The following is a 15,807-nucleotide window of genomic DNA, read 5'->3' as shown; positions in this document are numbered from 1 at the left end:
CTGCAACACGTTTCTACCAACCTTGATCCGTCGCGCCAAACTCGCCGGTAGCTGGGCATCCCAGCTGGCATTGATTTCGGCCAGGGCCTCGGTACAGATGACGTAGATCCGTTTGGTGGCCGCGGACAGTGTGTCCGCCTCGAGGGTCGCGATTTGTTCGGTGATTTTCTTGCGCTTGGGCAGCAGCTCGGCAATCTGAAAGTCCTTGACGGCCGCCGACGAGGTCCGCTCGATGACGAACTCGACGGTTCGACGGACGGAGAGTGATTGGGACTGAAGAAACGCGTCCAGCAGTTTGTGCTGATCGTTGTTGGGTTTCTGTTTCGCGGACGGAACCGTCGTTGCCCCGGAGTATTTCGTTGTGATGTGACGGTAGCGACCGGATCGGGACACGGTCTTTTCCAGCTTGGACGGCATCATGGACACGCGGAAATCGGCCAGGAAGGGACAGGCCGCGTTCAGGATGCTCTCGAGAAGGGGGTTGAGGGGGACGGATTCTTCAACGGCGTTGGGGTCGTATTTGATCAGGGAAGATTTGTTCTCTTCTTCAGCTTTTGGAATTTCTTGAAGGAACTGGTTAGATTGAACCCCGTCAGCGTTGACCTTGTCAAGCGACAGCTCAATCTTCTTGTAGCTCAACAACCCTTGGTCCACAATCACCCCCGAACCGCGCCTTTCCTGTCTGTAGCTGTAGTACTCCTCCGGGACGTTCGGATGCTCAAACAGCCATCCCAAACTGACGCGGATGATAAACTTTGAGGTGGGTGTCACCAGCAGCTTCCGGTCGGCGGCCGTGCCGTGTCGCAGCAGCTCAACGGACGACGTTCGCAGGTACAGCTCGTACAGCACGTCAAACAGGCCCCGATAGTAGGCCAACCGAAGACTGATCCCGTCCAGCATGGCCAAATATTGGACCAGCCAGGGTACGGTGATGATGAGCTTCCGCTCGGCGATGGCCCGCACCAGAATCGATTTCACGTCGAACAGGGGAAGGAGCTGGAATTAAAGAAAAAGAAAGAGGATTAATTCAACTTGCAATGAAGTGAAACTTCTAATTTTCTTGTATGTTGTTATTTATTTTATATAATTTTTCTTCGATAGTTTTTATTTTTGCCTTGTGGAGGAGGTCATTTTGAGCCACTTGTTCTATGAAAATCTTGACTTTTCTTGTTTTATGTTTTCTTGTCTCTTTTTGAGTTTTGCCTTCCTCACCTCACTGAGGCAAGGCTATAAAATCACTCGAAAATTGAACTTCTTAAATATACCTTCTAGGTATACCTTCAGAACTGGCAGAACCGATTTTGGCCGGGTCAGCCTTATTCGATTCGTTTTGGGGTCCTATAAGACCCTATTAAAATTTATTCTGTTTAGCAAAGTATAAACAAAGTTATGCTAAGAAAAAGATTTTTGTACCTACAAAAAAGGGTGATTTTTTGCATAACCTTAAAAGGCCGGGTCTTTTTATTTACGTGCGAGAATCGCGCCTGATGCGAAACGCCCGGTTGCCATACTGCTTCAAATTAGAGTCGGCATGTTTTCTGGAAAATTCTGTATCAGGTATTTATTTTTTCCATGAACTTATTTTCATTATTACTTTGTAAATGTGAGGAAGGCACCAACCACCTAATGATGGATTAAGAAACGTTTTTTTTTGCATTTATCGTGTTTAGTTTATGTTTGTTTCTGTAAGTATTTGGCTTAATCTAACAACTGCATTTTTGTTTTTTTTTTCATATTTTACAGTACCTTTTTAATTTTTTTCTTGATTTTCGCATTTTGTGCTATAGAACGATACCATTGTCATTTAATTGATGAAAAATGCTTAGAAGCATAGTCTGGGTCAAAACCAAATTTACTTCTTCCTTTCAGAAAAAAATGACACTTTTAAATTCATTGGCAAAGTCGTTTCTCAAATGTCTATTATTGGTTTTCAACTTCAACCAAATTTCTGAAATTATGCAACTTGTGTTCTATAGATTAAAATAACCTAAAATCCCATTAAAATGTGTACTCACATATTAATATGAAAAAATAAACATAAACAAAGTTTTGCCGAATTAAAAAAAACACTCACAAGAAATGAAACGAAGTATTTTCCTTGAAATTGAACGCGGTCGTGTTTTTCTGCAACCTTCCATCGGATGAGGAAGTAAAATGTCGGTCCCGGCCTTGGTTGTTAGGCCGTTAAGTCATTTCAGGTGTAGCAGTCGTCTCCATGCCATAAGTACAAACAACACACCAAACCAAGCCTACTCCGGTGGAATCGCTGGCGGCGGTTGGACTCACAATCCAAAGTTCAAACACTGGGGTGGAAGGTTCCTTGGAGTAAAAGAGGTTTGGGTGCTCTCCCCATTCAAGCCTTCGGACTCCTAGGTTCCGTTAATGTGGATGGTTTTATTATTTTTTTTTGTGTTTTTCTCGGTTATCTCCCGGTGGAATACAATTTTTGGTAATAGCCTGTTTTCGCTTTTTTTTTTCGAGGTGATAGCAACCTTTGGTTAGCAATGATTATAAAATTATTCCAATTTCCTCAAAAAATCCTTAACTCAATTTTTAAACAAAAGTGCCGCCTACTCAGACGCTTATACATCTTTTTTGACATGAAAATTTTTCACGAATTCTTTATCATGAATTATTTTAAAATGATTTAAAAAATAACTTAATATATCTCCGCAAGCCCCGCTTTCGGGTAGAAATGTTAATCAAAGGTAAGATTATCGGAGAAAGTCGCTTTTTACGCATTTCTGCATTCATTTTTTTTCTTTTCGCTGGTAAAAACTAAAATTTTTAGCTCAATATTTTGTTAAATTTTTCCTTAAATGTGTGTCTTGATAAATTTTTCAATATAAACAAATGACATAAATTCAGGTTCGAAATCACACATTAAAAAAGGTGCAGGTGGTTATGTTCTACATGACCAATAAGACAAAGAAGAAGAACCGCTCTCAGGGACACCGGCCGCTCCAGGTTGTGGCCAATCCTGTCAAAATGGCTATTTGCATTACCAGTTTCAAAAACCATGAATTTTGATACCCATATTGCCCCACGTCGCATGGTTCGATAAAAGTCCCCGGTTGAACCTTCCCTCAGGGCAATGGCCACTCCGGGTGTGGCCAATCCTGCCAAAATGTCCATTTTCATTACCAGTATCAAAAACCATGAATTTGGATACCCATATTGCCCCAAGTCGCATGGTTCGATAAATGTCTTCCCAAGAGAACCTCCCTGAGGGCACCGGCCACTCCAGGTTGTGGCCAATCCTGTCAAAATGGCCATTTTCATTACCAGTTTCAAAAACCATGAATTTTGATACCCATATTGCCCCAAGTCGCATGGTTCGATTAATTGTGGTTTGGTTGAGCGTTTTAGCAGAATGCATTACTGTGAATACAAAGAGACGAGTTGTTCCTTTTAATTCCGCTATATATTTTAATATCTTGACAGATACGTATTTCGTCTACTACTTGCAGACTTCATCAGTGTTCTGTTCTCGACTGAAGGTTCATCGCTGGTGTATCCATATTTGTAGTTACTGTAGGTACTACCTCCTCGTTCTTCTTTTGTGCCTGTATAGGTAACAGCTTAAACAGCCACGTTGAGCCGTTACCTGAATCCTTGTTGAGTAAACGTTTGTTGCCTGCCTTGAAGATTTCCAAACTTTCAGCGACAGCCAGCTTCGATGGGTTAGTGATGTGTCTTAAGATGACCGCGTCGCTAGCTGTGATGTTATGTTTTTCCTCGATGATGTGTTCGGTTACTGCTGACTTGAAATGGGGACAAATCCTTTCCGTTTTCCTCCATGGCAATTTTGACATATGTGTGTATATGCTCATCCAACCTGGTTTGCAGCAATCTCTTAGTTTGTCCAATGTAGCTCATATCACAGTGGCCGCAGGATACCTCGTAGATGCCGGGTTTGCCTAAAGTCGGTATGGGGTCTTTCGTTGAACCTAAGATGGATTCCAACTGGCTGTTTCTACTGCTGAACACTAAATCGATGCCAAATTTAGCCAGTTTTTGTCGTAATGGGCGTGTTATCCTGTAGTCGAATTCTACTGCTGCTCTTCGCAGTGGCTCTGCTGATGGCGTAAGGGTTGTGAGTGCCAGAAGAACAATCCCAGCCACGTCAAACCATTCATTCCAACATAAGATGGCAGCATATCATTATTTTATACATAGGATGACAACTTTACCCCTCAGCGAAGCAGGAAAACAGAAAGAATTGGAGTACATATTTGAAACAGCGGAAATCAACGGTTACAGCAGAACAACTATCCAAGCAATCATCGATAAGAAGGAAAGAAAACTGCACAGAACTTCACTCACAACCCTTACGCCATCAGCAGAGCCACTGCGAAGAGCAGCAGTAGAATTCGACTACAGGATAACACGCCCATTACGACAAAAACTGGCTAAATTTGGCATCGATTTAGTGTTCAGCAGTAGAAACAGCCAGTTGGAATCCATCTTAGGTTCAACGAAAGACCCCATACCGACTCTAGGCAAACCCGGCATCTACGAGGTATCCTGCGGCCACTGTGATATGAGCTACATTGGACAAACTAAGAGATTGCTGCAAACCAGGTTGGATGAGCATATACACACATATGTCAAAATTGCCATGGAGGAAAAACGGAAAGGATTTGTCCCCATTTCAAGTCAGCAGTAACCGAACACATCATCGAGGAAAAACATAACATCACAGCTAGCGACGCGGTCATCTTAAGACACATCACTAACCCATCGAAGCTGGCTGTCGCTGAAAGTTTGGAAATCTTCAAGGCAGGCAACAAACGTTTACTCAACAAGGATTCAGGTAACGGCTCAACGTGGCTGTTTAAGCTGTTACCTATACAGGCACAAAAGAAGAACGAGGAGGTAGTACCTACAGTAACTACAAATATGGATACACCAGCGATGAACCTTCAGTCGAGAACAGAACACTGATGAAGTCTGCAAGTAGTAGACGAAATACGTATCTGTCAAGATATTAAAATATATAGCGGAATTAAAAGGAACAACTCGTCTCTTTGTATTCACAGTTCGATTAATGTCCCCCCGGTTGAACCTTCCCTCAGGGCAATGGCCACTCCGGATGTGGCCAATCCTGCCAAAATGGCCATTTTCATTACCAGTATCAAAAACCATGAATTTGGATACCCATATTGCCCCAAGTCGCATGGTTCGATAAATGTCTTCCCGGGAGAACCTCCCTGAGGGCACCGGCCACTCCGGGTGTGGCCATTATCCTACCAGATTGGTCCCAACCCCATTGCCCTAAATCATGCTGGTTTTCGGGTGACCGTCCAACAATCTTTATTAGAACAGAATTCCTCCCAAGTTGGTGCACAACCTGTGTCTATCGATGTGTGTGTCTGAGCAATAAAATTACCACCGTGGATCCGTCTTTGACGAAACCTCGTAAGGTACTGAAATTTTCTGAGGCTATCTGTTAGCTTAAATAGTTCGCATGAAATGTGGCAACCATGGTGCAACATTCTCGCGTGAAAGTTCCACGACAGCAAGAGAGAAGGCAAAATTTGCACCATGTTGCCACATTTCATGCGAACTATTTAAGCTAGCACTTAGCCTCAGAAAATTTCAGTGCCTTACGAGGTTTCTTCAAAGACGGATCCACGGTGGTAATTTTATTGCTCAGACACACACATCCACACATTGATAGACACAAGTTGTGAACCAACTTGGGAGGAATTCAGTTCTAATAAAGATTGTTGGACGGTCACCCGAAAACCAGAATGATTTAGGGCAATGGGGTTGGGACCATTCTGGTAGGATAATGGCCACACCCGGAGTGGCCAGTGCTCTGGGGAAGGTTCTACCGGGGACTTTTATCGAACCATGCGACTTGGGGCAATATGGGTATCAAAATTCATGGTTTTTGAAACTGGTAATGAAAATGGCAATTCAGAACGGATTTTTCACACCCGGAGTGGCCAGTGCCCTGCGGAAGGTTCTACCGGGGGGGCATTAATCGAACCATGCGACTTGGGATATATATATTTTATATATTTACGAAATATTTACGGAAGTAAATCTAATGCGCTACGGATCAACCATGTGCCCAACCCCGTGGGATAGACTCTTTGTTTACACTTGGACATTGGCCCATTTACATTGTTTTGCTTGAATTGTGTAAACAAGATCAAGAATTGAAGATAATACATATCACCACTGAGAACTAACATTTCAATGGTCGCAACGCTTGCTTAGAGCGAATCCTAGGCCTACCCCTTTCCAAACTGCCCAACTTAAAGCGAAACTTATTTGGGGATATCGTGGAGAATTTCCCTTGTCCCCTTAAAGCATCAACACGTCCCGTCTTATAAACTCTCGGTGCGCAGAGAGATGGGAGCGCCCAACAATGTATAGCTATTATACAGAGAGAGGACTAGGTTTTATCTCCAATTATCAGTTCCTAAGCAACCTAACCTAGAAAAATCATCACATCCACATGGCAAAATCCAGTCTGCAATCTGCAAAAATCAACTCAAAGAGAGCAACAAAAATTGAAGATAATTTTTACAATAAACATGATAACTCCTTTTTTTGCATGTCTATGTTTTATGGATAGAAAGTTGCCTAACTTTTGAACTAAAACATAATTTTCATTCAGGTTCAACACCTGTTCCAGCAAGTAAAGCAAATCTAAAAGGTTGAAGTAAGTAAGTAAAAAAGTAAGCGACAAGATATACAGCACTTCTGAGAAATTAAATTCCTTCTATAGTCGATACTATTATAGACGAAGGAAACTCTACGCGAATCGGTTGACTGTTGACGGGTGGCGAACATCAATCAATTTGAAATCGGCAATGTCTGGTTTTGGCAGACAGGTCTTGGAAGGATTCACAGCAGGACGTGCGCCCCAAGAAAGCTTGCAAGACGAGAAGGGGGGATATTTGCACAGGAACGGCTACACCAGGCTTCAACGAGTGGGACGAAATGAAACATCAACAAACAAACGTGGGTTGAAGGAAAAAGCGTCGTCCCGAAAAAGGATGGTTCCAAGGACGATTGCGATGATAATGGGTTTCGGGAAGGGGGATATTTGAGGCACAATTGTTGCGCCAAACGATTCGGTGGATTTGGGGGCAAATGGTTACTGAGCGAAAGGGTATGATTTTTCTTCTTTTCGGATTTCATTTGAGGGTTTTTGGATTGGCAGCTAGCAGTAGAAAGAGAAATTGCTTGACGAGAAAATTGGAAGGACGCGCGTCATTCGAAAGGATATTTTGAGATCTGAATGAAAGGAATTCCATTCTGTGTTTGCAATTAGATGATGATCAATTCAAACTGTGTCAGTTGGGATGGGTTGGCATTTCATCTGATTTGATTTGGTGGAATTTTAATGAGTTTTTATTCGGATTGGTAGAAGGTTGCGTTCGACAAAAATGGAAATCAAATCAATCAGAACCTGAATTGATCCATCTGTACGGAAGTGTTTGTAAAACCTTTTGCATTTCAATTAGATTCGACAATTATAAGAGTAGCACCTATCCAAAATGCTGTTCAATTTTTTCAATTAAATTTCAGTCAATCAACAGAGGAAAGATTGATTTGGTGATTTTGCTACTTGCTTATAAATCTTGACAAATACAAAGATGTAAACCAGAGAAACCATTAGATGTTCAAAAAATCAGGTGAAAAAATCTTGATCTGGTTTGATGCCACCATAATGTGACCACGTGCTCCGTTTGTTCGTAAACAAAGCTGCAGCTGGATATTAAGTTTTGACATTTTAAAGCCCGCGTAAGACCCACATCATAGTTGGCGGTCGTTTTAACGAACGAGTCCTGTTAGGAACTGTCAGTACTATTCAAAATGAAGAATTTTGAAATAAATTAAGATTCAAAAATTTAATTTGTTATAGGTATATTTTGATTATTCCGACATCAAGTTTTCTTTCAAATCAATATTCCTTTTTGAATTCTAAATCTCTTGAATTTCCTTCTTTTTATTCAAAACGGATAAACTCCTCATCTCCCAGTCATTAAACTTGAACATCAACTCATCATCCTCACCCCTCTCAAGTAGGGGGGCGTTCGCAGAATAACAACTCATATCTGTTTGCGACGCAAATTGAGTCAAATGGGGGGATGAACTTTTGTACATGTCACATGTCATAAATAGACAACTCCCGTATATCGTCGCCATCGTGCTAACTTGTCGTACGTGCATTTTGGGCCAAATTGAGTTAAGAACGCCATTTTGTGCAGCTCACAATGCCTCACCTTTTGACCTTCACAGATCCCCAAAATTCGATTTCAATCCTGAGATATTCAACAAAAATCGAAAAAACTCCGTGCATTTTTGTCACTTTACATATGAAAGTAGTTTCAATCTTGTCGTGCTATCTTGTCACTCCATGAAAATTGATGTAAGTGCGACAAAAGGCCAAAGGGATTTCAGGCCAGGAAAGTCAGGATGCGTTTGTCGCACGTACAAGCTAGACTACCGTAAAAATTTGTAATTATAACTCGGGACTCCAGCAACCAACTTCAACCAAACTTTGGGACAATGCACAGAATGGTCAGCCAAACAAAACGTGTTTGTTATTGTTTACATTGCGTGCTCTCGTTTTTGTATATTCAAGGTCAAACATTAAAACGCGTTTTTCTCGGAACGTCGAAATGGCGGGTGCGACAAGATAGCACGACGACGTCGATATGACGAATATCCTGTGCTGCACGTGCTGCCGGATCAACACGGCAAATTTCAACGCAATTCGAGTAGCAAAAAAAGCTTTCCGGCAGTAAAAGGGCAGGGGTTGAAGGAGTTATCAAAGTTGGGCGGTTTGAAATCTGTATGAATTTCAAATCTGCTCACACGGCGCGTTGTCGTCGCTTTGAATGCTTCCCAAGAATGGCATTAGCGAAGGATATAAAACTTCATCACAAAAGCGGTGCCTCCTCCTTTCAGGACAAAGTTTATGGGGTCGTGAAACAAGAGGGATTATGGCTTGGAAGGGGGAACGTGAGGTTATGTGAATCCAATCAGCGGTGATAGGCCTGATTGGGGTGTGTTGCCTTGGGTGAGGAAAAACTCACATCACGCGCGCGTTAAGCTTATGTTTACTCTATGAGCTTTAGCTGCCGCCATATCGGTGTCATTCAAAAAACGGCAGGCAAATATCCTGCCAAGGCTATTTTATGTGCCAAGGTGTGGCATTTTACATTTTTATTTATTATTATTTTCACCTTTGTCATGTTTTCCCGGGAAAACATTGACGGGATGAAGTCGTCTTGGCTAGAGGATTATATTTAAAACGGGAGGACAGACAACAAAGAAAACTTTTATAACACTCGGAAGATGGTCCACGTGAGGGAGAGAGAGGGTGGGACGAAGTTCTTTGTTATGCGGAAAAACGACTCACAAGGTCTTCTGGCAGGGCTGGTGTCCACCTTTGTGCTGCAAATGTTATCGAACCAGCCAGCCAACGTGAGACGTGACGAGCATCTGTTGTTATTGCAATTATTTGTTCAACTTTGAGAAAAATGGACAGAATAAACTTTCCTTCTTCTTTATCTAGTCAGCGCTCGAAAGAATCGTCCTGGGTATCAGTCATGCAGAACACGAACCAACTTCTCGGAAGTATCCGTTTCGGAGATTTTTTTATACGAATCAGTGATTTGTCGGTGGAAAAATTGATTCCGTTAAGTTTGTTTATTTGAGGCTTAGTCAAACATAACAAAGATAGCCGGAAAAAACTCTGAAATTAAAGACCAATACTACAAATTACTAAACTACCCTCTTAAATAGATTGTTATGACAAGGGACCATCCATAAACCACGTGGACACTTTTGTGGAAATCTCAACCCCCCCCCCCTTCGTGGACAATTGTCCATACAAAAAAAATCTTTTTTGTATGGACCGTGGACAATCGCCATACCCCCAAGGTGTCCACGTGGTTTATGGATGGTCCCCAACTAAAACATTGTCGAATACACAGTAAAAAAATTGTGACACTTTTGTGGAAATTTCAACCCCCTTCGTGGACAATTGTCCATGCAAAAAAATCTTTTTTGTATGAACCGTGGACAATCGCCATACCCCCCCCCCCCCAAGGTGTCCACGTGGTTTATGGATGGTCCCCAACTAAAACATTGTCGAATACACAGTAAAAAAATTGTGGAAATTTGGAAGGTGTAATTTTGGAAGGTTTAATATTACCTCTTTTATAATGTAATTTTACCTCAATTCAGACTGAAAATGTGACATTACACCAGAATAGTGATAAAATTACACATTTTCAGAGATAAAGTAACACATTTTTTCTGACATATACCCCTTTCCAGATGTTATATTATCATGATTTTTTTTCTATGTAATTCCAAGTGAAACGAGCTTCAGGTAAAGAACTATACAGCAAATTCCTACGAAAACAACATAATTCGAAAAAAAAGTACTCCGATCGGGCTCAAAATTTTTCTGGTGGTGGCCGAAATAATTAGATCCATATTGTTTTGTTTAGCCATAAGGATGACCTACGCCGGCGCCCGCCATGTCAGTTTGTAGACCTCGATTTTAAGGGACGGGAATGTTAGTTAGCGCAGGTTGCTACTTAATAGCATGAGCATGAGCATGAGCATGAGAGATCACCCATGGTTGCCCCTCCGTTGCTGAACAGAACCGTAATATCCTTTCAGCACTACTGATTATAGGCTTCGACGATCTAGTGGTGTTTCCCTTATCAACAGCATGTATGAATGCGCTGAAAAGATAAAACACCATGATTGCTAAAGCTAGATCAGTTGCGAATAGGTAACAGTCATTGGCCACCAACGGCGCCCGCCATGTCAGTTTGTAGACCTCGATTTTAAGGGACGGGAATGTTAGTTAGCGCAGGTTGCTACTAGGGCAGCTGATCTACTCTGTGCTTACACCCCACGAGCGCCAGGAACCTGAAAACTTGTTAGTAGGATAGGGTGCTTGGTCAGGATTCATCATAGAAGATGATGATGCGACCCAAAATCATAGTGTTTGTTGAACGGTAATTTGTATTATTCTCAAGGCAAGCAATCGGAGGCTGCGGATGAGACATTTCCCGTTTATCTGTTGTTAAATTTTAAATGAAATGGTCTAGTCTTAGACAGCCGGCTGTGGAAAGATAGAACCAAAATCATTTGTAATTAAAACTGAAGGGTTAAACAGTGTAATTTTTAACTTGAGATGATTTCACGAGTTTTGAATGATTGATGTTTAGTGAGGTACTGATTAACTTTGCGAACGACGAGTTACGATGTATCGAGATGAAATGGTATGATAGGGTTTTGTTGTTGTTGCACATCGACAACGGACGCGAAAAATTTACCGACCCGACGAAAAGGCATCGCAAATCGAACTGACTGTCATCGGGACAGTCAAAGCCAGCCGCACCTTCACACGCACGCGAAAAAAAACGAAAAACACACTGCGACGGACGCGAAAAATTTTGCGACCCAACGAAAAGGCATCGCAAATCGAACTGGCTAACTGTCATCGGGACAGTCAAAGCCAGCCGCACCTTCACACGCACACACGCACGCGAAAAAACGAAAAACACACTGCGACGGACGCGAAAAATTTTGCGACCCAACGAAAAGGCATCGCAAATCGAACTGGCTAACTGTCATCGGGACAGTCAAAGCCAGCCGCACCTTCACACGCACACACGCACGCGAAAAAACGAAAAACACACTGCGACGGACGCGAAAAATTTTGCGACCCAACGAAAAGGCATCGCAAATCGAACTGGCTAACTGTCATCGGGACAGTCAAAGCCAGTCGCACCTCACACGCACACATGCACGCGAAAAAAAACGAAAAACACACTGCGACGGACGCGAAAAATTTTGCGACCCAACGAAAAGGCATCGCAAATCGAACTGGCTAACTGTCATCGGGACAGTCAAAGCCAGTCGCACCTCACACGCACACATGCACGCGAAAAAAAAAACGAAAAACACACTGCGACGGACGCGAAAAAATTTGCGACCCGACGAAAAGGCATCGCAAATCGAACTCATTAGTTAGCGCAGGTTGCTACTTAATATAGTTTAAAGTTTCAAAATCAAGAGTAACATTTGAAAAGAGCGTACTAAAACTTTAAATGCTGTTTTTGAAGGTCCGTAATTAAAAGACACATTTTTTGGATTCCAAAAAATATTTTCAAAAAATCATATCTCAGAATATTAAAATTATAACTTCACCAATTTTTTTATATGTTATATCAAATTTTCCAAAGAATCCGATAAAAACATTTTCAGACATAAGCTCTTTGGTCCCGAGACTTCAAAACAACATTTTAAGTTTTCAAATGCCCTTTTCAAACTAAAACAACTTTAAAAAAAATTGCATCAATCGACATTAAAGTGATCAGAAAATCCTTTCCAGCAATTTTCTGACACTTCGGATAAATTTTTTGTACTTTATTATTCAAATAAAATTGATAAAAAGAACACAACTTCTATGACCAAAGAAGGGCATTTTTTTTCTTTATCTTGAGACCAGATTTTCTAATCTGTTTGGTGTCTTCGGCAAAGTCTCAGTACAATATTAACACTCAAAAATATTAACCCATTATTTACTTCGACTTTTTGCACAAAATTAACCTAAAGAAAATGACCAAATTTGATTTTATTTCATGTATTTCAAATGACAAAAAATGTATCTTTTTAGTAATGGCAAAATTTAGTCAAAATTCATATGGCAGTGTTGTCAATATTTCTAAAAACATGATTTTCATTTGGTAGCGGTATCCAGTTAGCTATCTTTTTTACGTAATTATTTTATTTTTGGACGTGAAATTAAATTTCTAAATTTTCTGATTTTTTGGAAAAATGTTAGGTATTGGTCAGGAACTTTCTGAAATTATGATTATGTTTCGAAATCAAATAACCATACTAAAAACTACCTTTTTGCCTTCCTCACCTTACTGCGGAAAGACTATAAAATTGCTCGAAAAATTAACTTACTAGTTCAACCTCCTAGACCCATTTCCCATACACATATCGACTCGGAATCAAATTCTGAGCAAATGTCTGTGCGTGAGTATGGACGCGAGTCAATGCCCCGAAAAAGACTTAGACTCATACGATCCGACTTGGGGTTTCACAAGATCTTAGTTAACCCTCTACCGCTTTAATTTATTTTTTGATTTTTTTATTTTTCCTGTGTTAATGACCTCCATTTTGAGCAACTTTTACTCTACGAAAAACTTTACTTCTCTTATTTTATGTTTTTAGTGTATAATTTTCAGTATTTTAATTTGCATTTATCTTGTTAAGATTATGTTAGTTTTTAGTAGTATTTGGCCTATCCCGAGCAGGGGTAAATAACACGGGAATACCAAATTTTGGTATTACTTGGGCAAATAACAGCGACCAAAATGTGCCCTTGGTTGCCCAGTAATAGATGGTAAAATACCATGAAATCATACCAAATTCTTGTATGTGGAAGGGCACAACAATACCAAACCGTGTTATTCCAAGGGTAAAATAATACCACAAATAAAACCATTTCAATACCAAGTTGAGGTCTTCTGGATTTTTGAACATTGCTTAAATACCAAAACTTGGTATTGCCATGGTTTAATTTTAGGTATTCCCGCGCCCTTGGAAAATCATATTTTGGTATTCCTGTGGTCTTCCACATACATGATTTTGGTATAATTTCATGGTATTTTACCATCTATTACTGGGCAACCAAGAGCACATTTTGGTCGTTGATATTTGCACAAGTAATACCAAAATTTGGTATTTTCATACCATTTTTAGTGCAGCAGTTGTAGTTAGTGAAAAAACGGAAATGATCCATATGCAATCGCCAAATCTACTCACCTGATGATTCCATGTTGTTCTTAGTGATATTCTTCACCACATCGAATGCATTTGTCATTGACGGCCTGTGCTTGAAGTTCTTGAAGATTCTGAAAAATAACAAGATTGAAAAATAAGTGTTATTAAATGAAACTGGATTGAAATTCACCAAATTTCAATATTTTTGTTTTTCAAAGTATTTGGTTATCCTGACTTAGAGAAATTTCAACGTTTTAAAAAAAATTAAAATCAGCTTTAACATTTTTGGGTTTCAAGTCATTTTAGCGCAAAATTAATTATCTCGTCAAAATTTATAAAAAATTTCCCATAGTTTCAGAGGAATTTGATGAAACCTTTCAATACCAAAATAATACCAAAATGTGCCAGAAAATTTTCCACAATTTCAAGTCAAGTTTGAAATTTCCGGATTTTAATGAAAGCATTCGCTTTGAGACATCATTTTAGCGCAAAATTAATTATTCTGTCAAAATTGGTCAAAATTTTCCCATAGTTTCAGAGGAATTTGATAAAATACTGTAATACCAAAAGAATACCAAAATGTGGTGTTCGACCATTGACAAATTCTGCAATTTTGCAATATCAAAACAATACCTTAAATTGGTATGATACCACATTTTGCTCTTGCATAATCCTTAAGACAAATTTTAAAGGGTCCAGGAATACCAAAATTTGGTATTGATACCAGAGAAAGGTATTATTACGCATTTCCCTTGTTATTTACCCATGCTCGGGATTCTACCACCTCCTATCATAAAATTTTGCCTATCTATTTTTTCATGTTTTTACAGTCACTTTTTCAATTTTTTGTTTGTTTTTCATAGTTTATGCTACAGAACGGCATTGTATAAAGATGCGTAAAGGCATAGTCTGAGACACTAAAAAAATTCTGCATAATTCTTTTTACTTAAAATATAGAAAATCTTAGTAAAAAACACAGCGAAAGTTGACCCCTAAAAAATATATTTTCTAAAACATTGGCAAAGTCACATAAAACAAGTCAAACTTCCACCCCTAAAATTTTAAGAGTTTTTCTTTCCAATGCTTTTTTAAAAATCAAAAATTGGTTGAAAATTGATTTTTGGCGATTTCTCAAATCCAAGCTCGTCTAGAGGCGGGGTTAAGTTGTAAAGGGTTAATACTGTTGTTTAAAAAATTACTTCAAAAGTTTTGCTAAAAAACTATTTTGTCTAAAAAAGAAACTATTTTTGAAGATCTTTAAGAGCGAGTTTTTCACCGATGTGAAACAGGTCGTATCGAGGTGCTCCGATTTGGATGAAACTTTCAGGGTTTGTTTGTCTATACATGAGATGAACTCATGCCAAATATACTCTACGACAAAGGGAAGTGGGGTAAAACGGGCATTGAAGTTTGAGCCCTTCAAAATGTGCTATAGACATCCAGGATTGGTTTTACTCTTTTTCATAGCTTTTGCAAATTACTGTTAAAAATGGATTTTTTTAAACCTTAATAACTTTTCCCAACAGCCTCCAACACCCATACTCCCATAGGTCAAAAGTTAGGGAATTTCATGGACTACAAGCCTACGGTACTAACTTTTTGGCCAATCGCAGTTTTTCTCATAGTTTGACGATTTTTCTAGAACAAGCATTTTACAACGTTAGTTTTTGCCCTGTAGGCCGCCATAGCAGCATTTTTTGGTCTCAATTTTGTCATATTCGGAATCCTCGGACAATTTCACGTAAGTTAGAAGTATTGGAGTTGTAAATTTGATTGGAAAAATTGCCGTTTAGAATGAATTAAAATATTTTTTAACAATTTGTTGGATTGGGGGTAAAACAGGTTTTCGCCTACTTGATACAGCATTTGACGTATTGGTCATAGGGTTAATAAGATCTTTTTCTTTTTTCAAAAATGTTTTATTTAATTATTTTTTAAAGAAATATTACAACTCCAATACTTCTAACTAGCGTGAAATTGTCCGAGGATTCCGAATATGACAAAATTGAGACC

The 15,807-nt window shown here is 39.8% G+C and overlaps 1 protein-coding gene across 1 annotated transcript in view; it reads right to left on the bottom strand.

Moving 5' to 3' along the window:
- Positions 1-15,807, bottom strand: part of LOC6050451 (protein disks lost) — a 190,842-nt gene that overhangs the window by 14,569 nt on the left and 160,466 nt on the right. The window contains exon 8 of the mRNA XM_038250137.1: positions 22-996. Coding sequence (XP_038106065.1) covers positions 22-996 — 975 coding nt within the window. The remainder of the gene's footprint in view (positions 1-21; positions 997-15,807) is intronic.

Source organism: Culex quinquefasciatus, chromosome 2 (genome assembly GCF_015732765.1).
Source record: "Culex quinquefasciatus strain JHB chromosome 2, VPISU_Cqui_1.0_pri_paternal, whole genome shotgun sequence".
Classification (NCBI taxonomy): Eukaryota; Metazoa; Arthropoda; class Insecta; order Diptera; family Culicidae; genus Culex; species Culex quinquefasciatus.
The sequence above is the reverse complement of the archived record's forward strand: the minus strand, read 5'-3'. Positions and strand labels throughout refer to the sequence as shown.